The 24,326-nt window shown below is 34.9% G+C and overlaps 1 protein-coding gene and 1 pseudogene across 2 annotated transcripts in view; both read right to left on the bottom strand.

Moving 5' to 3' along the window:
* Positions 1-24,326, bottom strand: part of COL28A1 (collagen type XXVIII alpha 1 chain) — a 130,435-nt gene that overhangs the window by 98,040 nt on the left and 8,069 nt on the right. For both annotated transcript variants that reach the window (XM_039878025.1, XM_039878026.1), the window contains exons 4-11: positions 23,112-23,132; positions 21,506-21,562; positions 19,850-19,903; positions 17,951-17,992; positions 14,144-14,170; positions 10,201-10,245; positions 7,676-7,720; positions 7,180-7,233 (exon numbers count right to left, since the gene is read on the bottom strand). In XM_039878025.1, coding sequence (XP_039733959.1) covers positions 7,180-7,233; positions 7,676-7,720; positions 10,201-10,245; positions 14,144-14,170; positions 17,951-17,992; positions 19,850-19,903; positions 21,506-21,562; positions 23,112-23,132 — 345 coding nt within the window. The remainder of the gene's footprint in view (positions 1-7,179; positions 7,234-7,675; positions 7,721-10,200; positions 10,246-14,143; positions 14,171-17,950; positions 17,993-19,849; positions 19,904-21,505; positions 21,563-23,111; positions 23,133-24,326) is intronic.
* On the bottom strand, positions 23,821-23,938 carry LOC120615288 (uncharacterized; annotated as a pseudogene).

Here is a 24,326-nt window from a genome sequence, read left to right as displayed (position 1 = left end):
TCAGGCACATAAAGTTTGCCTGAATCAGTGTTGTAACTGAGTTAGTGGTAAAGGTAATATAAATTATGATTGACAATACTGTGATCATACTCTGTAATTCTACAAATAAACCAGTTGTTAACCAACTGCACTTAGTTTGGAACCATCATTATTTCAAATACCCATTTACAATATTTTTGAATATCATTCCACCTACTTATTTTTTACAAATAAGAAAAAAAACTCTATAATAATAAAGAATTGGTGAAGAATGTAATGAAAATTATTGTATTGTACCAAACATCAGTAACTCTTAACTCGTTTTTTTAATGCTATTAGGTTAAACCACATGAAATTGACAATATTCAACCATGTCAACCTATAAAAATGGCAATTCACATGGCTCAATCTAATTGGAAAGTCATATTTCATCATATATTATAAAATCTAAAAAATTGTGTGTAATTTTCCATAAAAGGAAGGACTAGTCAACAGCTCATCAGAGCTTTTAAGAATCACAGCTCTGGTGGACATTGGATGCCTCCAGCACAAAATAAGTTACTGGAGAACATTCAAAGTGAACCCTCTCCATAAATCTGAGAACAAAAACATCAGTTTATAAGAGAAAACTGATAGGTTCATATGACAGTGTAATATGTTTCTTAAAAACTTACCTTGAGACTGGAGACAGGAGGAAATGAGGAGAGTTGTTGTTTAAAATGTACAATGTTTATATTAGGGGATGAAAAGTTATGGGTATAGATAGTGATGATGATTATACAACATCGCGAATATATTTAATACTGCTAAATTGTATACTTACACATAGTTAAAATGATAAATCTTATGTATATTTTACCTTAGCTTGGAATAAACTTAATTTTCCATGTTACAATGTGCTGTTGTACCTTACTTGAATTAAGGACATTGATATAATTATTTTTTAAAATTCTGACATCCCTCCGAAGACATTGCAGTAACTAATTCTATTCCACATTAGGCCCAGCTTGATTGGGCATGTGGGTTAGACTCGGTACCTTTGTGGGAAATGTTGGCAGCATTTTGGGTTTCTTGATCCATCAGAGTTTTCACCTTAGTGGTCCCTGCACACACACACACACACACACACACACACACACACACACACACAAAGTATTACCATCTGCTGAGAACCACATGTGTCAGAGATTTAGGAATGAAAATCATCTACCTTGAAGCCATTGGCTGACATCCCACATTTTCTGCCACTTCAAGTTGTCACTATCAGTTGTCTCATGTCAAGTGAGTTAATAAGCTCATTTAGAGTCCTGGCGGGCAGATGTGCGTGTAGGTCAAAGCTCTTTCCACAACAAGAATTGCTGGATTACTAATGATTCTTTCCCTTTAATTAGCCAAGGACAGAAATAGCATTTAGACTTTGACATCTCTAGAGGAAAAACATTCACATAGCTTGGCAAGTTTGCTCTGAGTTTTCATTAAACAGATATTTATAATTAAAGTTGTAAAGAAATTTTTCCTGTTACACCTCTATACACAAAGCAGTCACAACCTTGTTCAAAGTTGTTGGCCTGCCAGAACCAGAAGGTCCATTATTGTTTTTGGATAATTGGAAAAGCTAACGAGTTCCAGTACCCTGTACTTAAAATACTTTATATGAAGTCAAAAATATAGTCATTCCGTTAAGAGAGCTGTGAACCTAAAAAAAAACAAGATTTGTTTGATTAATTATTCTGTACTAGGAATTGTTGGCGTCTATGTATATTTCACCTGATTTACTTCTCGCTGAGTTATAAAGAATTATATTTTATTACAAATCATGGTTTTTTTTCTGGTAGTTGAAAGCCACATCATGATGTTAGGAGATTACTAAGTTTTTGAGTTGTGTGAGAACTGAAATAAGGAGAAAGTTTAAAATTCTTCATGTTGTTCATATCTGTGGTATTGAAATACTCTCAAACCACAATTGAAGTATTAGTTATGTTTAATAGGTTGACCAGCTAAAGTTACTAAGCTAACTTTGAGTAAAATCAAATATTTAAATAATGACCAAAATAGAAATGTAATTTTTAAACTATTAAGTCTTTGCTAATGATTTTTTCTGTTCTAGTGAAAATATTAACATTAAAAAAAAACATGAGACTCTAAGTTATAAAAATGAAACTAAAAAAAAATTAAGTCCCAAGGCTTCATGCCATTATGAGAAGTAAAATTATAAACACATTAGATTATTTACTGCACAAGAAGCTTTTGATGAGTTATGTCAACACTGTCCTGTTTCTCTTTATTATCCAAATATCTCAGAAAAATGGTAAAAATTCCCAACTACTGTACCCTTCGCTCTGATTTCTTCCACAATCCAGTGTCATCTCCCTAATCTTTCTATTGAAACTGCTTTCTCAAAGGTTTCCAATAACCTCAAAATTGACAAACTAAGAGACTTCTTAGGCTCCTACCTGTTTGACCAGTCTGCAGCATGCTACTGTTGACAACTCATTTCATTTAAAACCTTTCACTCATTCAGTCATTCAGTTATTCATTCAATCAACAAATACTTATATTTTGCTTATCTTAAATGTGTGAGTGTGCATATGATAATTTTTTTTCTCTCTTAAATGTGATTGTGCGTTCCTGACCCATTGTTGCTGGATCTTCTGCTTTAGATTTTTCTTTTTTTTTAAGTGATGGGCCCACAGAGTTCTATTCAATTCTCCCACCAGAGGTTCATGTCTGAGAGAAGGCTAGGAATGTTTAAAGGCATAACATATGAAAGCTAAAATGAAACTTGATTAGCACACTGCCAGTTACGAAAATCATCTGCATATGCACTCCTAGTAGCTATGTCAAAGGTTGATGGCCAGCCTTCTTTTAAAAATTGATCTCTTTTCATAGAGCATTTTGAAGGAAACAGGATGTTGTATAGGGTTGTTTACTAGGCTTATAGTTTTAATTTTAGGATCTGTATATTTAGCTCTTACTTAAATTCTTCATAAAAATAGTGACAACTTAAAAAATATCTACTGTGCTTGGGAACCTCAAAATAAGGGATGGAGAAAAATGGCAGTTAGACAAAGTTAGATAAGGAGGAATAGGGTGTTTAAGAATTATGGTGATGGTGTGTGTTACAGAACTTTGACGTGGTCTAAGTGCCTAATTTTCTCTCACTACTCCTCTTGAAACAGAAGTTCTGTTTTTTTCATTAATACTAGGTCCTTTCTTCATTTTCAATGGATGACGAATGTTTGATTCATTGGAGAATATTTACCTTGAATCATATCCAGTTTATTAAACTGAGCCAGACTGGTGACATTTCTATATGGATTTTCTTAACATCTCAGAAGATAAACTGAAGGTAAGGTAAGATCAAGTCTCATATGCCAAAGGACTTTGGATTTCCTACACTTGAGTGTAGCACAAAAAGAAAACACTTAGGGTGTGGTAAATCTTGCAGAAAATGTGTGAACATCCTAGAGTAAAACAATGGAAGAGGTTAGAAGGAGGGAGGCAATTTATTGAGACAAATTAATATATAATATTAAGATATTTCTAAATTGAGGATTAATGTGTGGTACTTTAACTTAGGAAAATGCATCTGGACTATTTCCTAGTGCCCTTTGGCCCTAGCACTGAAGCTCTAGCTTTAGATACTTCAACGTGTCACAAGCTGTTTTCTGGTCAATCCACAATAAGTAGTTCCTCCTTCCAGGAGCACAAAGAGGGTCTTGGAAAGAGCAGATTTGCATGAGATTTGAGGAAGCAATATCCTTCAGAAATAACTTCAGAAAAACATCAAGAAATGAGGAAAATCACCCAGCATTCGGTGTTTATTTCTTCAAATCTAATTTTGGTAATTTGTCCTCTGTGATTTGAAAGGCCTGCCAATCTTGAGCCGTTCTTTCCAGTTATGAGAGGGCCCATTCTATGACTGCAACCTGAACCACCACTGCAGCCTTTAGAAGCTGGAGTAGGGTTCCTAGGCACTCAGGGTTTTTACTCAGAAAGAGCACAATGCTCATTTCAGCACTAGGGAGAAGGCTTCTTAGGCACTTGCCTGATCATAATTCTAATTGATTCAGAGATTTGCGGGATGTCCTCCTTACGCATGCCACCACCTTCCCCTCATGCCTGAGAGAGGCTGAGGTACTCTGAGAACCAAGGCTTCATTGTGAGGGACATCCGTGTTTTGTTTCTAAGGCAACAAGGGTATTCAGATAATAGGAGCTACTTTACACATGGAAAATATTAATGACACATGTGATTTTTGAAACAGGGCCAGAATCACATTTTTCCTTGATTTAGCACATCCTATTTTTTCCCTTTAGTTCGTTGGCCACCTTTACTGCAAACCCTTTGATGAAGAAAATCCAACCTCTGGAGCAACAAAATAGGGTTGTAGCTCATGAGAGAGACCATTTACAAACTTAAAGCAGAGGTAAGCCCCATCTAGAAACTCTCAGGGAATCTTCCCAAATGTTACAAGTCGAAAGGTTTCTGTTTTAAGTTTTTGTAAGAAACAAAACATTTGAAAAAGCATTCTATTGGTTTATTTTTTCCCTATGCAATTCCCTTCCTTCTTTTTCTGCATTTCCAGATGAGCATTATAACTAAGTCGAAATGCACCTCTCAACAGACTGTTGTTTCCAGCAATAGTACACTGAAAGTAGAGACAGGTGCGATTTCCATACTGTCCAAAAGAAATGCATTTATCTCAGATTGCTATCCAGGAAATTGAGCAACTATCCTATGGGGATGAATGTATCATGGTGGTTAAAAGCAGACTAGCTGGGTTTGAAACCTCACTCTGTCCTTCAGTAGCTGTGTAGACTTGGAGCCATTGCTTAAACTTTCTGTGCCTTAGTAGCCTAATCTGTACCATGGAGTTAGAAAAGATTGTGCCCTGAAAGGTGATATTGTTTTAAATGAGTATTTAGAACTGTATCTGTACATAGTATATATATAAGAAATGTGTTATCTATTATTATAGAAGTTTTTAAAAAAATAATCCTGTGTCCATTAGAAAATACAAAATTACTGGATTTTAGAGATTGTTTTCACACAAATTGCAATAATAATTTCTTAAAAACATTATGTAATAAAATGGTAATGGATAAAAAGAAATGTCACCAGAAAACATTACTTTCAGATTGAGGAAATTTTATTAAGTCTTTAAGTGTATTAAGTCTTTAAGATTTAGAAGTACATTCTGGAATGCAAAATGAAACCATCCCCTGAAATCTGACTTTTAAGATAATACACTAATAAATGTATACCTTTTTTAGAAAAAAATTAATGATCAATGTGATATGCATCTCTGGTTGACAGATCCAAAGAAGTAGAAATTAATCCTAGTCTCAAGTCAGAATTAAAAGACCACTAAATTTGTGACTTTAAACCAGAAATGTAACTAGAGGGAATAAGAGATACTCATTCCCGCCTCCCTCCCTTCCAACAGCTTCAAACATGCTCTAGAAATTGACATCTTGTCAATTGACAATGAACTCTGTGTGTTCACCTGGCAGGGAATTTAGTGATTAACATCGAAGTGGTAATCTTATGTTATGTATCTTTTATCACACTTTAAGAAATCTTTTCTCAAGAGAGGCCCTTGGAAAGCTGACAGAGTCCTTGAATACTTTTGGAACAATGACTCCTCTTACGAGGTTGTGAAAGTCAAGCACGAAGTGTTATTTTCTCAGAAAATTAGAGCCTCTCAAAAACACTTGACTCATTATTTTTTCTAAGAATTAATGCATTGTTGAAATTAAAAGCTAAATTTTGTTGAAATAAATTTATTTAAAAAGAAAAACCTAATGCCATCTTTTTATGGACTGCCACCAACTATCTCCCAAAGCCATATGCCCGGCTTTCAGCCCAGCACCTCACATGCCCTCCAGAGCTGATGAGGCTGCCTCTGCCTCTGCCTCGGGCAAGCCATTTCATCTCCAGATTTCGTTTCTCATTTTCCGAAATAAAAATTTCTGGCCAGTGTGATTTTTAATATCTCTTTATGGCTCAAACAACTCCAACCCTGATCCCTGAATTTAAGTCTCTTTTCCACAAACATAGAACTATCATCCTAGGTATACAAGGAACCCTAGAAATAAGCGCAACTGTCAAAACATTTTTTTTCTTGTTGCAGTATTTTACCTACAAAGCAAATTTGTAAAACCTACTCAGTATTCAAAGAGCCATTTCCTTTCCCCAGAGAAAATTAATCACAGGCAAGGACTGCAAAAGACACTTTTTTCCAGATGAAGCTTAAGCACACTCCCACTGAGAAGCCCATTCTATTTTAATTTGCCAATTAAAAGTGTCCTGGGAAATCACACATCGTCTTTATCTCATTAAAAATACTATACTTGTCACTCCCTTTCCTCTAGAAAAAGAACATTCAAGTAGCCCAACTACTCCCCACAACTTAAATTTAATAGCACTTTTAAAATATCGGCTTTATCTAGGGTCCGTTGGGGATAGCACTTTCTGCTGTTATTACCGCTATAAATTCCACAGATCTCCAGTCACTAATTCAACTGGATATTTACTATATCTGTGAAATTTACTAAGCATTGAGAAGAATTACAAAGGAATTAAAAGGCTAGTTTTTAGCAAATTAATGGCCACTCTCGTTGGAAAACAAAGCCTTAAAGAAGGTCTTTTCAAGATTCTTCTTATAGCATCTTTTGTTTCTATTTGGCTCTTACTCAGCCCCTCCCTTATGTCTTGCCTTGTTATCCATGGAATGACTTTACAAGCATGGTAATGATCATTGAGATTGTACCCCTGTTAGAAAAGAAAAGCTTGATTTCTGCTGTTATGTTGTAAATTCTCTTCCCTTATAAACTGATTATTGGGTTGGCAGTACATGTGCGAAATAGTCATTTAAATTGAGTTACTTTTTGCTACTTACCAGTTTCTAGTGAGCCATATAATAACTACAGGGCAGAGTAAGAAACACTGCAAAAATTCTGATAATAGTTTACATTTAATAATGCCCCTTTGAATAATATAATAAATGATAAAGCTATGCCACTGACTTTCTGCATGTACATGAACATGATTCTATGTATAGGCCTGTAGGTTACTATGTATTTCTAAAGATACTTCTTCAGAGAGTCCATTGACTTCTGCCTAAATAAAATACTGTTACCATAGCTCACCTGGGGAAAGGCATTCTGCCTGTCTTTAACCCAAGGATATGATTACCTTATTGCCTTGAAATCCCTTCGGGCCTGGATCCCCTGGAGGTCCACTAATGCCCTGCTCCAAGATGAAAACCAGGAATTAGTTCTGTATACAAAAGGCCCATCAGGAATGAATTATTCATTAGGGTCCCTGGAAATCCTAGAGTTAGAAGTCAGACTATACAGTTCAGTTAAATTGTGGTAATGTGGGATTGAGAAATGGAATGAAATAAAAATTTCTTGTCTCAAATACGCAGCTTCTGACATGGTACTTAAGCTGAGAGCAAACATTTATTAATGAGGTGTTTGTTTTCAAAACCTGTGTTTCCAAACTTATTCCTATACTGGATGGACTCTTTTTTGGAAGATTTTAAATGAACAACTTTTTAAAAAATATATCTAAGGCGTCTATAACTGAAAGTTGGAGCTTCTAGTGACTCTGCAAGTGGGCGTAAGGATTTTTAAAAGCTCTTTATGTGATTCTATTCCAGACTTAGATTTGGTTTTACTCTCCTTACCTGAAGTCCTCTGGGTCCCTTTGGTCCATATAGTCCTGGAGATCCCTGTGGAATAAAATTAATGGTAAATCACTTTAAATATCAGTCTCAAAGTGCAATGATTATAGGTGGAAGAGAAGGGAGTATGTTCTCAGTAATGGCCAGTCTTCCCAGGTTATCCTAACGTCAAAGTCAACAGATTCATTGTTAAGGAAATGATCCTAATTAACCACATAGGGGTCAAACTTTCCTTTAGCAAATGAACTCCATGAAAACAATTTTACATGTAAATTTTTTGCCTATTTATTGACATTGTGATAAGAGTAAAAGTTTCTTAGGATTCCTTTAAAGCAATAAACTTAGTGGAATATTGTTTTCTTCCAACAAGATAATGTCAGTTAAATTACTAATTTAATGAGTTTTCTCAATGTCTAGATCACTCTTTTACTCAACTTCAAAACATGAAACTTGGCAAAACACTGTTTATGCTCAACACTCTTCTAATAGAAAATATTTTGGTATGTTCCATAACTAGGAAATGCTTTAATGTTTATTTTTATGAAAGTATAATATAATCTAGTCTCTTTCTCAGATTTCCACCTTTTTCCTGCTTTTCCTCTATTCTATGAGCGTCCCTCACAAGTATAGCGTATTTTAATCCAATTTTATTTCCAATAGATTTGTTTTCAAATAATTTGGTCAAAGCGCATATCCAGTTTTGTGTCATACCTATTTGGTCTTCTGTAAACATGTCATTAACAACTCTTAGTAAAGTGAATAATTTTCAAGAATATGAATCTATCATGATTTATATACTCATTTCCCTAGCTTGGACATTTAAATTGTTTCTGATGGTTACTATTTTAAACAATATTATAATGAATACCTTTGTGTATAAATCTTTGTCCAATCTCTGACTCATTCCTAAGGATAAGTTCCTAGAAGAGGCTGACTAATGCAGAGACAGACAATAAGGACATTTAAGATTTTCTCTCTCTCTTGTCTCTCACACCATATGTGGGAAGAAAACGTGAAACTTTCCTCTGTGAAATTCATTCAGATTGCCATTGTCACTACCTGAATAGAGAGAACATATCTTTATATTATAGAGAATCCACATCAACGCTGAGTATTATATATTATTTCAGTGTTTTCTCAATTGATAGGTGAAATAATATTTTAATGTTTTAGTTTCACTTATCTAATTGCTAGCGTATTTGGATATTTTTTATTTATTAGTCATTTATATTTCCTTTTTTGTTTCTTCATGTTCTTTATGTGTTTTACTTACAAACTTGTGTGAACTCTTCATGTCAAGGACACTATATTTCATTGATTCTAGACATGCGTTTTTCAGATTTTTATATCCCTGACACTGGAATATATCTGACAATCAATTGCATCTTTATAATTGGCAGTCTTTTTTCTTTCTTTCTGGCACAGAATATAATAGGGCATTTAACAATTGTTGGCATCTTCGTCAATGAAATATGACATTAACTATTTGTCAGCCATTTTCACTTCAAATAGTTTTCCCAATTATTGTCTAACTTTTGTTTTGTTTTTGTTCTGTTCTTATGTGTTCTTTCTCTATTTTCAATTCCAAGTCCATTTTTCAGTATCAATTATCCTCTAGGAAAAAATCCATTCATTATCACACTTTTTATTTTGCCCAGAGATAATTACCAAGCCTACATATTTCAGATCCACCTGACCTTTAACCATAGAGTAGTTTAAAAGCTTTCAGAAGAGTTCAGTTACATAGGCCACTGTCATTATCTTATTCTCTGCTTTCATTTTCTGCCTCATTTTCTCTCCTTGACTCTCTTTCGTAATTAAAATACAGGTATTGAAAGAGTTTGATATCTTAGTGGCATGCCGCTAATAGTTCTTAACTATAATGAAAACCATTTATTTTTATAGTGTACTTTTTTGACCCTTATTATTATGTTTCAGATGTACTCTTTATGTGTTTCCGGTCCATTAAAGAACTCCTTAACATATTTGATATTGTCTCCAGTTTAAATATTTTATTCATATTTATTTTTCAATGAAAGGTAAATACCTATGCAATTGTCTGTGGCTTGCTGTATTTTCAAATTTTCAAATCACTATCTAGTTTTGCCACATTATTTATAACTATTTCATTAATTAATTTCACAGAGTTCTTCACTCTACTTTGGAAAATGCTTGTTTTCAGTGTTCACACCTGGAAAACAATTCTACTTTGACCCAATTAGAGCTTGAATTGACTTTGCTGGTTAAATTATCCTTTTCATCATAACATTCAGTAGGCCTGGCTTCAAAGGTTAGGGTGTCACAAAACAAAGTCTTAATGCTTTATAAGAAAGGTGTTTGGGGGCACTATTAACTAAAGTTAGGTATGGCTTTGTTTTCTGCTTCATGTTTTGCCGATGTGAAAATTGAGCCAATGACTCTTCAACTCCAGCAGTGAGATCAACATAATGTATCTCAGGAATTTCCTCTTAAGGAAAGTCAGCCCCAAAGGATCACAGCTGTTAGCATTTTTAAAATATGTTCCTTACTTTGTCACCTTTTATTCCTGGTTTACCACATTCTCCGCGTGTACCCTAAAAAAAAATAAATAAATAAAATAAATAAGAGGACATTTGCTGTCATTCAGTGTTAGGATTTTCTTTTAAAGATTGCCAGTAGAATCTTATAACATAAGCACTCTGATGGATTATACTCAGTTTTATACTCAGTCTTGTGGGTTATTTGGACATTGAACTCTGAAAAATGTTATCAATGAATCATTCTTAACTTGACAGAATCAAATCAATGATACCACCTAATGAGGTTTAACATTTTTGAGAGACAGATGAAAATTAAAAGGAAAGAAGCTAAGGCTTACTGAGCATCTACCATTATATTACATGTCCTTTGCATATGTGATTTAATTTACAGCCCAAAGAGATCAATTTTACAATTCTTATTTTATAGTTGAGAAAACTTAAGCTTGAGATAACTTCCTTCCATCAAGGTCCGAACCCAGTTCTACTCAGACTCAGGGTCCCTACTGTTTCCATGGCACCATTCTCCAGACCCGCGTAACAACTTTGATCAGATAGTAATGTTTGCCGCAGGGTGGCAAGCTTTCTATGTATTTTCCATCATCATTCTCCACTGTCCTGCTCTCCTGGAATATTAATGAAAAAAGCTAACATTTAAATTATGTTTCACAGTTTATTATTAATGTTATTTTACAGACATTATCTCAGTTAATCTGACATTAGCTGTCTGAGGTAGATATGATTAGCCCAATTTTATAGACTGAAAATTTGTGTGATTCAAAAATGTTACTAATCCATTATACTAATCCTGAATACCAATCCATTATATCGGACTTTTAAAACTTCTAATAATTGAACTAAAATGTAATAAAGTCAATTAGAATAACAACTAAAGTTAGAATTTTAAAGTGGTTTTATATTCTGAGCCTCAAAAAAATATTTTTATGATAAGGCAACTCAATTGGAGAGGTTAAATGTTTTAAATATATGTGCTAGTCATGACTTCTAATCCAGTGCCCTCACTACTAGTTTCTACTTCTGCTGCTACTTTATTTTCTATATGCTGCTCTAACACATCCTACTTGAAGAACTATTACCCAACAACATAAGGAACTTGCACTAAAATGTACATCAGTGCCCCGTTTACTTCATCAAGAAAGTCTTGCTGTGAAAATAAATGTCAGTTGAACTAAACAGTATATTTAGTGATATAGTGGATATATATTCTGGTGCAAGCTCTATCTCATCACAAAATAGCAACAAACGATTTATAGATTGACAGCCACCCAGCAGACCACTGCTCTAAGAAGGGAAATCACAATTGTAACCACCAACTATAGATGTAAAGTATGTGCCAAAGCCTTTACATTATTGCTAATCCCCACAGCAGCCTGGCCAGGTATATATATATCTCCATTTATACATAAGGAAAATGAGACTCAGAGAGATTAACCTGCCCATGACCATTAGCTTGAGTCTGTTAGACTCCCATGTCCATGTTCTTCATTAGCCGCCCAAAGTTGAACATGGCTCACTGCCATGAACTTGACACTTCTGCCTAGGGTGCTGCATGCTAGAATCAGAGCAGGAAAGAGGAAGGTGCAATTCTTAGATCCAGCTATGCCTCTCTTCAAAAGCAGTCTGTTCTCTCTCCACATCATGTTGTGAGTCAAACCAATCCAGGAAAAACTGAGCTTTCACTTAGAACAAGTCGAACATTTATTTCTGAATGCAAATGGAAAGTCACTCTTGAAGAATCAATTAGAAAGCAATTAATTTAATAATGTAAGATGGGAATAAAATGAGTCAACCACCAAAATATAAAACAGAAAAGTACCATAAATACACTCGAAATTATTTTGGCCAGAAATCACATTCCGTTTGTCCAGACAGATTTGTTAGCTATAGGGTCCTGAAGAACAGTGTCTGTTTGAGAGGCAAATTTTCATCAATGAAAATACTGTACTCATGTTATTTGCCTCTGCAAAGGCGTTTCCTTTTTTTGGTGGGTTCATTAATCCCTATGGAATGCCGCAATTACACAGTTCCAGATAGCAAGTGCTTCAGAAAGCTACAAACAGATTAACTCTGCTCCCAGCCTCTGACTTCTAATGCTGCTGCTCCTGGTGAAACTCTGGTTTGAATGTCGATGGTTCAGGGTCACTTTGCTCTTACAGCTTGTATTTTCCAAGTAGGAACTTCTCCAGTGAATCTCTCTATATATAGCTCCTTGGTGTTGCTAATTGGCTCTTTATATATAAGTCAAGATGGGATAGGAAGGCCTCCATAATTTTTTTCAGGTACATATAGACAATTTTACAATTATAATACTTTTTACAGCTTTCCTATATTATCGTTTATTCCTTATCTCTTCATAATAGTGCCTTACATTTACAGAACAGCAAACAGTTTATAATGTATTGCCACCTCCAATATTCCATTTGATTCTCCCTTTACCCCATAAATTAGGGAGGCCTGTATTAATCAGATTTTACATGGGTGATGAAATAGGCACTCCAAGACATCAAGTTTCCCAGGTGCTTATGGCAAAGTGCAGAATCATGGCATGTCTTACATGCTTCCTTTTTTAGGCCTAATATTTCCAGTGATTGGGAACATATTTATTTGCCTGTATGAAGGTTCACTCCTAATATTGCAGGGCCAGGGAAGAGAACAAGCAGAGGCCCACATACCATGTACCTTAACAGTTGAAAGATATGAATCAAGCTAATGAACTGATCATGTTCTAGCTTCCTTTCTTGACAGACATATCTTCAAAAAAATTTTAAAAGATCAAAGAATTTTGGGATTCCTCAGAGGTCCATGTAGGAGTATAGTCTCTTGCCCACAGCCTAGAGCCAAGCCCCCACTTGGCTTCCCACCTCCAGCTTTTGCCACAATAAGAGGAGCTCTGAGTGTGTGTGTGCATGTACAGGAAGGTGCCTCAGGCAGCACAACAAAGCTCCCTCCAAGGCCCCCTCCTGCCCTAACAAACAGCATCATTTGGTTTCCCCTCAGGCCAGGAAAGAAGACAGGCACAGGAAAGGGGTTTGTGTATGCCTTCAGAGCAGGCTCAGACCATGTTGCAGGGGCTTCTAGGGTCTTGGTTACCCAAAGCATGATCTGGGCCAAGGGCACACAGGACTCTTGCTCTGGAAATCCTAGGGGAGGCAGAGTTGACACAGAGCAGGACCCTCTAAAGCGCATGCTTCTTACCCAGGTCTGAAGGTTGTACCACATGTAGGACAGAATGGATGATAGGGACATGCTCTGATTTCACACAGAAAATCTGATAATAGAACTATGGCATAGATTGATTAATGAACTATTGAACACTCTCAAAGATTCTCTGAGCCCCAGTTCAACTTGTTTATTCTAAATCGGTCTGTTAATTTCTTCGAATTACTTTGATAAGTTTCCAAACTTGTAATTTGCAAATAATCTACCAACCCATTACTTTCCTTTCTCAAATTTACTGCCCCTTACAATCTCCACCCAGATGCCTACAGAATGAAGTCAGTGTGGTTCACTGCTTAACCAGGATAAATCCTCTTTCCCCAGGAGAGGGTTTAGTGTCTAGGTTTTATAGGAAGTTAAGACCAAAGCAACAAACTAATTGCAATATTTCTGCATCTATTTGTATATGGAAACTTTTAGTCTGGATATCTGTACTGCACAGCTGTTAATGGGGCTCTCTATTCATGTTTGCTGAGCTAAGAGAGGCTGGGTAGTTACTAACATCAGTAATCTCAGGGCGCCTTCCACCTCTTACAACACACACCCATATGTTAAGTCCTATTATTTTTTCATGTTAACAGAGTTAAGAGTGTATTTGGAAATTAAGAAATCTAGACTCACAAAAATAAAGGAAAATAACTTTTATTAAGTACATAAATACAGTTATGTTTCTGTTTTCCTTTCTGGAATTCTGGTCTATTTATTGTTACAAACTTACCTTCTCACCCTTGTACCCAGGAGTTCCCTAATTAAAGAAAGAAAAGAAAGAGTAAAATATGATATTAGAAGGTATAGATGAAGGAAATATTAATGTTTTTCTTTTATAACATAACAAAAACACAACTGTACAGTCTTGGAAAATAAGGCCATATATACGTAAGCTATTTCACTTTGCTTTGTGCTTAGGGAATGTGTATTTACTAGGGAAAAGAAAATAACCTATTTTTCCCTTTATTACACTCTATTCTCAGTTCCAGATATTTTTTCAAACCCAATTTCTTTCCCTTTGGCCACAAGCTGAAGGAGAAACTATGCTGAAACTCATTGTAGAAGTGAAGACTTATAATGGTCCTTTCAAAATTGTATAGTGACTTTTAAATTATTAACTATCACAATTGAGAACGTTTCACAGAGACTGGTAGAGAAGTTGGCTTTGAGGATGGGCTGAGATAATGACCTTTAAAATATTTGTAAATATTTATATCTATTATAGTCCTCCTTTCAAATTTGGTCTAGAATATAAATATCAAGGAAATGAATGGTTCCTTTATCAAACTCTAACAAGCCAGTGACCTTTAAGTTACTATATTTTGTCTCATGATAAATAAGGGGCCAGAGATTCTGTTCTTCTGTGTCACTCTTGAGAATCCTGCACAGCCCTCTCCATTGTGTCAATGCCCATAAACCCTTTAAATAATACAATGCTGAATATAAAATAGACCAGAAATTTACCAACTGTAAGCAACAGCAAGTCTTTTTCAAATAAGATTTCATGTCTTTTTCATACAACTGTAGTTTTCAAATATGAAAATAGAATTGTAAGACATATTTTAAGTGGGCTCAGGAAACTAGTGGAATAAACAAGCTATTCTTGCAGTTTCATAAGAGTCAGACTACAAAATTTTGTTCTGTGTGTGACTTTTTTACAAAAGATAAAAAAAGAAAAACTTCAGGGAGGAAATAACACTTCTTGCCAAATGAGTGGTCACTAAGAAATAAAAAATAAAAATAAAACTAGCCTAAAATATTGTAGCTACAATTTAATCCATTTTTAGAAATATTTACTCACATAAATGGTTTGATTTTTAGTATTGTGCTTAAAAGTATGGACCACAGCATAAACAGTTAAACTGTGGTTCTTTATGAAAACAATTCATGTTAGCAGTGCTGAGAAAGCTAGACTTCCAATCTCAGGAAACTTGAGGTGCCTTCCATCCCTTACAACACACAACCATATTTAAAATTCTGTCATTACTTTATGTTAAAAGAGTTAAGATTGTATTTAGGAAGGAGTCAATATAGTTTACTAAAATAAAGGAGTATTAGCTTTTTAGTATATTGTTCTTTTTTTCCTCTGTTTTTCTTTCTAAAATCTCTGGTTAATTTATTCGGTTGCTATCAGTTTTCTTTCTTTCTTTCTATTTCTTTTTTTTCTTTCATGGCATCTTAATTACTAGTTTTTAAATATTCAAATTTAAAATATCTAAAACCATAGTCATCAATCTCTTCCGAAGTCATTTCTGACTTTATTATTTCTGTTAATGATACTATCATATTCCATATTATACAGGATCGAAAGTTTATAGTCGTCTTTTCTCTCCACTCGCTCCATACATTCCTCTAATCCAAGCAATTAAAATTCTCCAATAGTTTCCACTGCACCTAGTTTTAAATCTCCCTTCCTTACCCTGGCCAACAAGGACCTTTGTGATCTAGACCATGCCTATCTCTGTAATCTTGTCTGCCAACATTCTTCATCAAGTTCTGGCTTTCTTTCCATTTCTTGAGACTGCCAAAGGCTCCACCCCAGAGCCTTTGTCCCTACTGCTGTTTCTGTTTAAAATACCCTCGTGACCTTGTTTTGTATTTTCGTAATGCTTATCATTGACTGAAATTCTTATTCATTTGTTTGCCTATCTATTGCCTCCTGGCTAGAACATTTTATGAAACAGAGCCTATCTGTCTTGCTCACTCCTATATTCCCAGCACTTAACATAGGGACCGATGCAGAGAAAGTGCTCATTAAGTATTTGCTGAATATATGAGTTAGAGGCAGTCACCACATTTTATCATTTCACAGTGTCTCTTCCTTTCTATTTTGTCATGACCATAGCCAATTCTGTTCAATACAACATGAGTCTCAAATGTGAGCCACATATGTAATTTTAAATTCCCTAATAGCCATATTAAAAAGCAACTATGAACATATAAAATCTTTAATAATTTATTTATCTCAATAGGTCAAAATACTGTCATTTTAGCATGTAATCAATATGAAAATTTACCAATGAGATAGTTTACATCTTTTTTTGTTAATAAGACATCAAAATTTGGTGTATATTTTATTTCTACAGCACACCTCAATGCAAGCTAGCCATGTTTTAGCTGCTCAGTGAGCATATATGGCTAGTGGTTTTCATATTGGCCAGAGCAGCTCCAGCCCGTGTCCTTGTTATGTCTCATCTAGGCTGTAGCAATGAACCATCTAAGTGCTCCTTCCTTTTGCTTCTTCCTGCCTCAATTTCTCTTTTAGAGCCATATCAGATTAATCTTCCAAATACACAGCTCTTGGATCATATGCCACATCTAAAATCTTAGGGCAGGGAGGAGGTGCTCATGACCTAGTAAAGCCCAGACCTTATAGCTGGTATAAAGTACCCACCCTGACTTTCAAGCCATGTCTGACAATACGCCTCTTCAGGCATGCAGTCTCGCCACTCCTCAACACATCGCCTTTCTTCATGTTGCTGCTCAGGGAACTCTCCATCTGGAAGGCTTGTCCCCTTCCACCTTCCTATTTTGTCCTTTCCTATCATAATCCTAAACTCTTCAATGGTCATCCCGTAAAACCTACCTGACAGCTCTAATCTCTAAATGTCTGTATTACTTTGTACGTGCAATTTTTATAATATTTTGACATTCTGATTCATATTGTAGCTATTTTAAGTATCTCTCCTATATGATAATAAACTTTTCAAAAATATAAGTGCTTTGTTTTTTGTCTTAATATTATTTTCACATAACAGTATGCTTCATATGTAGAAGATACCCAAGCAATGTTTCCTGAATGAATAACATAAATTTCTGAATGAATTTCCATTGAAATTATCAACCTTTCTATCAGATTGTTTTATGAAGTCAATTAAAAACACCAAGAGAACAGTTTCATAAACCTCTGAGTCTGAATCCTAGGTTTTCATCTAAGGGACAAACCGAGAGGAGAAGTGTAACACGGCCTTCTTTTATTCACCGTACACTTCTCTCCTATTTACTGCATTCCTGCAATTTCCCAGAAAAATACAAAAGTTTTGCATTTTGAAATGCAAATGAAAAAATTTTCTGTAATTATTTCTCAGAAAACCTCAGATAGCATCTAATTTTAGGGATAATAAATCAACGAGAATGATTTTTTTTGGTCTGTAGAATTGGATTCACAAAAACATAATTTAGATTATGTAATTTTATGCTCCCAGAATTTTAATTTATTCCTTATTGGAAAAAAAAACGCAAGAAGCGAAATAAAATATTTTTCTCATTTGAGCCTTTCACCAGGCTCAAATTCGGCATCAGGGAATGTCATGTGGTTGACTATTTGTCCCAGCATCTCTCCCATTGAGCAGGTAATTTTCTCTTCACATTTCCACTTCTAAGTTTCTATCTGTCTGATTGCCTGTGTGAATCATCACAAGCACACAGAGATATAAATCATTTTTGCACTTGCACTTCAGGGGTAGAAATGATCAATTATAGAATCTTGGCATCCTGAGATTACTTTCTTAGGAAAGCATTCCAGTTGTATACATACCCCTGGGCCTCTTTCTCCAGGTTCCCCTTTTTGAGCATCACCCTGTAACAAATAAAAAAAAACCTCAGAACTCCACAGCCCTGCAGAGAGTCTGATTGCTCAATAAAATATATTATTCAGAATTCCCAGATTAATAAATTAATCCAAAGGGGAAAAAAATCCTTGGCCTTTCCGGTTGGCATTTTCACCATGCAATCTAGGGAAGAAAATAGCAGCTCAGATAGCCTTTGCCCTTTGGAGTAAAGCCAGATGTAGAGGCTGCAGGATCCAGGTACGTATTCACAGCTTAGGCTGAGTCTTGCATCCCAGTTTAACAACAGGGCCGTTGTTCTCACATATAGCATTGTACTCACTGGGAGCCAGCTACTCTGGCTTTTCTCCAAGGGGCTTTGGAATGTTTTCCAGAATGTTCTCAAGAGTGATTGCTTGATTTCAGCAAAACTTAGGAAAATATATTATGTGGCACAAAATTACAAGCCAAATAAATGAAATGCGAACATAGATTTATAACAGGTATTTAATAAAACAAAAAGAAGACATGGTGGCATTAATTTGGACTCATATAAGGTGAATGAGTATGGGAGTATGTGTATGTGTGTGTTTGTGTGTGTGGTAAAGCCATCCAAGGAACTTTAAATTCCCAGTCTTTGATAAGTGGGCAATTAGCAAAAATACTTTTATGCATCTAACTTATTATATTTTTCATTATCTCCCTAAATATATTCTCAGAAATGAATTATTAGGTTAAAATTTTAAATATTTGAATGCCTCTTATGTAGTGCCTAATTGCTTTCCAAAATGTTTATGCCAAGTTACTTTTACAATGAAGAGCAAACTATTTCACCACATAGCTATCACTAATTATTACTATTTTAATATTGCTGTTAACTATTATAAAATTTTTTGAAGTTGAAATACAGAAAAAAAGCAAACTATGAAAACTAAAAAATTGCTCCCTTGCCCCCACCAAAACAACCCAATTACTCTAGACTCCAAAGTTTCTACTACAATGTAAATAATTAGTATAAAATGCTACCTCATTGTCTCTATTTAAATTTTATTCATTTTCTCGTGAAATTAAATGTTTGTTCTATTTCTTTATTTACTAGTTTTATTTCCTCTCTTTAAAATTGTTTGCATCCTTTGACCATTAGCAGCTTGATATTTTCTCATCTATTCTATTAAGTCTTTATGTACTATAGAAATAAACCCAATGTTCATTGTATTTGATGCTAACATTTCCCTATATGTTTTCCTCTTTATTATAATTATTTTTTATTATACAAAATTTTGCCTCAAATTTTCCAATAGCTATATCTTCTAATCTGTCCCGTGATTCCTCCAGTCAATCTTGAGCTTGGAAAACCATCATCCCAACATCAATCTGAACACATAATTTAAAAAAATTAATCTAGAATTTTTTTCATGGGTACACAAAGAAAAGAATTAGGGAAATGCTTGAAGATGGTCTGGGAGTGAGAGACAATCTGGTGTTTTGTCTATTACTTTCGTTGGTTAGCTATCCAAGCAGTGGATCAGTAAAAAAACATAAGTGCATATGTCAATCTAATATGGAATATGTCTTAATAATTCATGAAACATTGTGCTAATTAATTTAGGACACCATTATTTAATTACAAGTTTGTATTTATTGAGTCCCAAGGTTTCCAAAAGATTAGACTAAAATGATCAATCATATCCTACTCAGAATTTGTAAATACAAGCTAACACAAACCAGATAGATAATGTAGGAAGTGAATATCCTATATTCTTCAAAGAAATCATCAAGTTTTTGGCATTGACATATACTCAATGCTCTTTGTTTTCTTAATTTTTTATTCTTTAAACATATCTAAAATAAGATACACTAGTTTATAGGGAGGCTGTTTATTCATTTACCGAGTTTCCTTTCGGTCCTCGCTCACCTTTGATACCTGGGTTTCCATGGGTACCCTGAAAGCAAAGGGAAAAAAGATTATATCAAGCAGCTATTCTATTAGCTTACTATATCTTAAAATAATTTCTGATCAGTTTCATCCCATAGAATGAGTGGAGATTGTACAATAATCTTTACCTACCAAGCAGAGAGTCAACTCTATTATCTCCTTTACTACACACCAGGATGGCTGCACTGCCTTCAATAGGCAGATTGTCTAGATTTGCTCAACAGAAGATAGTCTCTCTTTCCTTGATATCCAAGGGACAAACTCAAAAGACAGACGAAGAGAGTTTAAATCCTATTCCAGAAAGGTACTTTATTTTCCTATTCTCAAGCCATCAAAAAGCTCACTTGTCTGAAAACTTGGTTTGGGGGCATCCAATAAATTTTAAATAACATAGTTCTATGGCTATCTTTATTAAAACATGGTACAATCTCCTCTAACAGTATTGATTGACTAAACTTGTCAAATTAGCTCAGCGATTGCAAGTTTTCTTACTATTCATTCTAAAACATAATTGAATGCCACAAATAAGCCTTCCATCAGTAATTCCTTGGTATAATAAGTATAAACGAAGACTTTATAGGAAGGGAAGTTTAAACCTTTGCTTTGGCTAAAGTCAGCTTCTACTGGCTGCCACACTATCATGTAATGTATCTAACTTTATATTTTGAAGAAAAAAAGACTAACACGCATCCGCATTTTCTAATGCTTTGATTGATAGGAAGATTGGAAAAAATATAGGCTTTGAACTTAAGTCTCAGGTAAAATATGCCATAGTCTAAGAAGTTCACAGTATACATTTCCCTCCCCACCAATCAAACACAAGCTTTAGTTTAAAATTTTTATACATACATTTTTGTGAAATATCTCTACTGGGCTTCTGAGCACTAAGGTTTGGAATCACATGCATAAATAGAATACTGAATGAGCAGCATGGATGCTTCCTGATGATCTGGTGTTAGAGAAAGATTCGGCATCATGATGTCATTTCATATGCCTCTCCAGTACAGACATGGCACCTACCAGACTTAGGCCAGCCTATAAAGAAAACACTCGTTTTTGGATTATTTTATTAAGTATTGAATCATCACAGTAAATCCTGCCATTTACCTTTGGTTATTTCATGTCACAGGATTCACTCTAATTTCCAAGGCTTCTCACCCAGAGATTCCTCTGCGCAAGGCCACATGGCGTTGTTCTTGGATACATGTAAAGACACAGTTACCGTCAGGAGAGGTCTGTGTCACTTATTTCTAGGTGCAGTGAATGAAGCTTTGCCTAAAGCACTGAGGATCAACATTGAGAAATTCTGGCCCCAATTGTCACTTAAGAAGTGCTGCTGAAAAATCCTTTGTGGGAACAACTTCATCCTTTTAAACCAAGTTTGCCCTTGGTTCAGGTCAGTGAAATCCCAGGCTTATCTCTAAGGACAGAATGTATTCCCCTTAAGGAATAAAAGAAAGAGCATTTCCTTTTTTGCTGCTATTTGCGTACAACTGCTTTTCAAGGACACAAAATAGCTCTGGAGTTTTCAAATTTTCAAGTGTGAGTAGAGCAGTCATTGCTAGGACTTCCTGAGTTGACCGTAAGTTCAAAGGAGAAATATACTCACAGGAGGCCCTGGATCACCTGGATCTCCCTTCTCACATTCACAAATCTTGCGTTCACACTGAATCAATAATGAAATACAATATTAACACATAGTGAAAGACAGCATTTCAAATTTTATTCAGTACTGTACTGAATGGAATACTTCCTTGAAGAAATTTTACCTTGTAAATTTATGGAGATTTTACTTTCTCTATTAAATTCTTCTAGGAAAACTCAGATCTAGTGAGAGCCAGCTAATAAAATATTATTAAATATTGCCATATTTATATATTAAATATTAAATATACCTCACATCATATATATATACATATGTGTATATATATATATATGACATCTAGTTGCTAAAGGTGTATCAAAGTGCAATAATACACAAATATCAAATACTCCTTTACTCAACAAATTTGAATTATAACATATTTTATCAACTCTAAGATGTACATTTTCCTTATTTTAATGTCTGAAATCAGAGTGAAAATAGTACATGTACTATTTTCTGTACATGTACTCCAAAACTTATAGAATGAAATGGAAGAAATCTCCAGGGACTCTCCTGGAACACTCTTAGGAAATGCCGTAGCCCCAGTGCTTTTGATGGCACAGAGGCCGGTATTTTATAGAAAAACAAGTACATCAATGACTCAGACAAAAAAGTGCTTCAGAGAATTTATTTAGACTCTGTGAAGAAAGTTTAGAAATAACCAATTTAGTTTGCTTGTATTTCCTTTTATATGTATGTACAAAAGCGATATGAGATTTGAAAAATCTATATCCAAGTAAATCTAAGAGGACTCTTTACATAAATATGAAATGAAAAATTGTAATTGATAAGAAGGCACTGTATCATAGTTTAATCAGCAGAGTTTTTTCCTGTCTTAATGCCACATAAAATAATGGTGTATCTCACCATGTATAAGTCAGTGAAATGTTGTGCTCTACAAGGTTTGGTTGTCTCCTATTATTTCACACAATACTACTTGTAAATTTTCTGATGTTAAATAAACAATTTATCCAACTAAGTTCAGATGTTCCAAATTCTTCGTGCAAAGAAATGCATGTTCAGTACAGGAGTCTTCAGCAAGCTGGTGGTCATCTGTTGTACTAAGTATGGTCCAACCCAACCCATATTGGCCAGCTTCCTTTGCCACTTGATCTGGTTGCAATCAACCATCAGGAAGAATAAGCTTAAAGTCTATCAGCAGGCAGCAGTAAGGGGCAACTCTGAGCTCTGTCTTTTAGCCAGAAGTACTCTGCCTAACCCTGGTTAACAGTAGGCACACCTCCCAAAGTGGAGGACCCCACCCCCAGGAGCTGGTGTTAGAGACATGTTGAGAATAAAGGAAGTCATATTAAAGTAAGCAGAAGTTATGCCATTTAGTTATCATTAATTTCTAAAATCAGTCTTTGAAATCACATTAAATTTTCTCCAACCTGCAGTAGATATGGTAGCCTAAAAGAAATTAGATGGCTGCCTAGAAATAAAGTGGCTCTTTTTAAAAATAGTTAGGCATTTTTATTTAGTAACATCTTATCCTCTAATGTGAATTATGCTGATTTGATAACACTAGCTTTTGGAGTAATTCATAGTAATCAAGGCACGTGCTACTTACCTTCTTTTCAAATAAGGTATCCTAGGAGGGAAAAAAGAATGAAACATTAACTCAATTCATGGTTCTGCTTTCAACTTCTTATTAGTTTTAATTATTCCCTATGGGATATGCAATTTTCAAGAAGAATAGCAATTCAGCCTTTTTAACCTTGTAAAAGCAATAAAGCCTACCGGCCAACAAAGAAATTCTCTGAACCATGTAGTACTAGACATGAAGGGCGCTACATTAAAAGTTATTCTGTTTTCTAGTAACTTTTTTCTTTTGCATCCTATGCTTATCTTTTATTTCTTTTATCAGCTCTATAATCTTCATAATTTTGCTACAAACTTAATTAGAATGAGAAATGTCTTACTTTTACTTACGAAGACTTAGGCAGAATACGTAATTGTGTATTTTTCTCTTCATTCGTTTGAGGGCATTAAAATATTAATTTTAGGGTCATAACTTCATGAATAGTAATGAACCTTAGAAGTAATCGGCTCAAACCTCTCATTTTAGAATAAGGAAACTTAAGTCCTCAGTACTGTGACTTGTCCAAGGTCACACGCTTGGATTGAGCCACCTGACCAAGTTCAGTGCTACTTCATTCTTATTCACACAGAAATGAATTAGCCAGAATATTTTTCTTTTAGGTGAGGCAACCCGTGATTGACTTCACAGACTGCAAGGATCTTGTCAGCTTACAATCCATTATTTTTTATTTTTTTTATGCCTACAGCACCTAGTCTTTCTAGGCGGTCTCCCATCCAAGTACTAACCAGGCCTGCCCCTGCTTAGCTTCTGAGATCAGACGGGTCGTGCTTGTTCAGGGTGGCATGGCTGTAGACCAGAATATTTTTCAAACCACTTTAAATTCCTAATTTTAGAGAAATTCACAATCTGGTTTCTGTCCAACACCTAGGCCTCGCTACCTTACTACAGTTCACTGGGTATTATTTAACAAATGTGCTGAAGTCAGACGCTGGAAAAAAATTAACCTATGTTTATAGATAGAATTATTGGTTTCTTACAGTAGACATTATGTGTCAAATTACTACCTTATGACTGAATCCGAAGGGGTAACTTACATATGACAAAATAGAAAATGAAAATAAAGAGCACTAGAATATTTGTTGCAAGACATTAAAAATGAAGGATGTAAGCAGGAAGTTAAGTCAAATTGTACCTTTATGGAGGACTTCATGTCTCTTTAGGTTTGTTTTTACTTTATCTTTA

Source organism: Pteropus medius, unplaced genomic scaffold (assembly GCF_902729225.1).
Source record: "Pteropus medius unplaced genomic scaffold, Ma_sr-lr_union100, whole genome shotgun sequence".
In the NCBI taxonomy this organism is placed as follows: domain Eukaryota; kingdom Metazoa; phylum Chordata; class Mammalia; order Chiroptera; family Pteropodidae; genus Pteropus; species Pteropus medius.
Note: the sequence above shows the minus strand (reverse complement) of the source record. Positions and strands in the feature narration are given on the sequence as shown.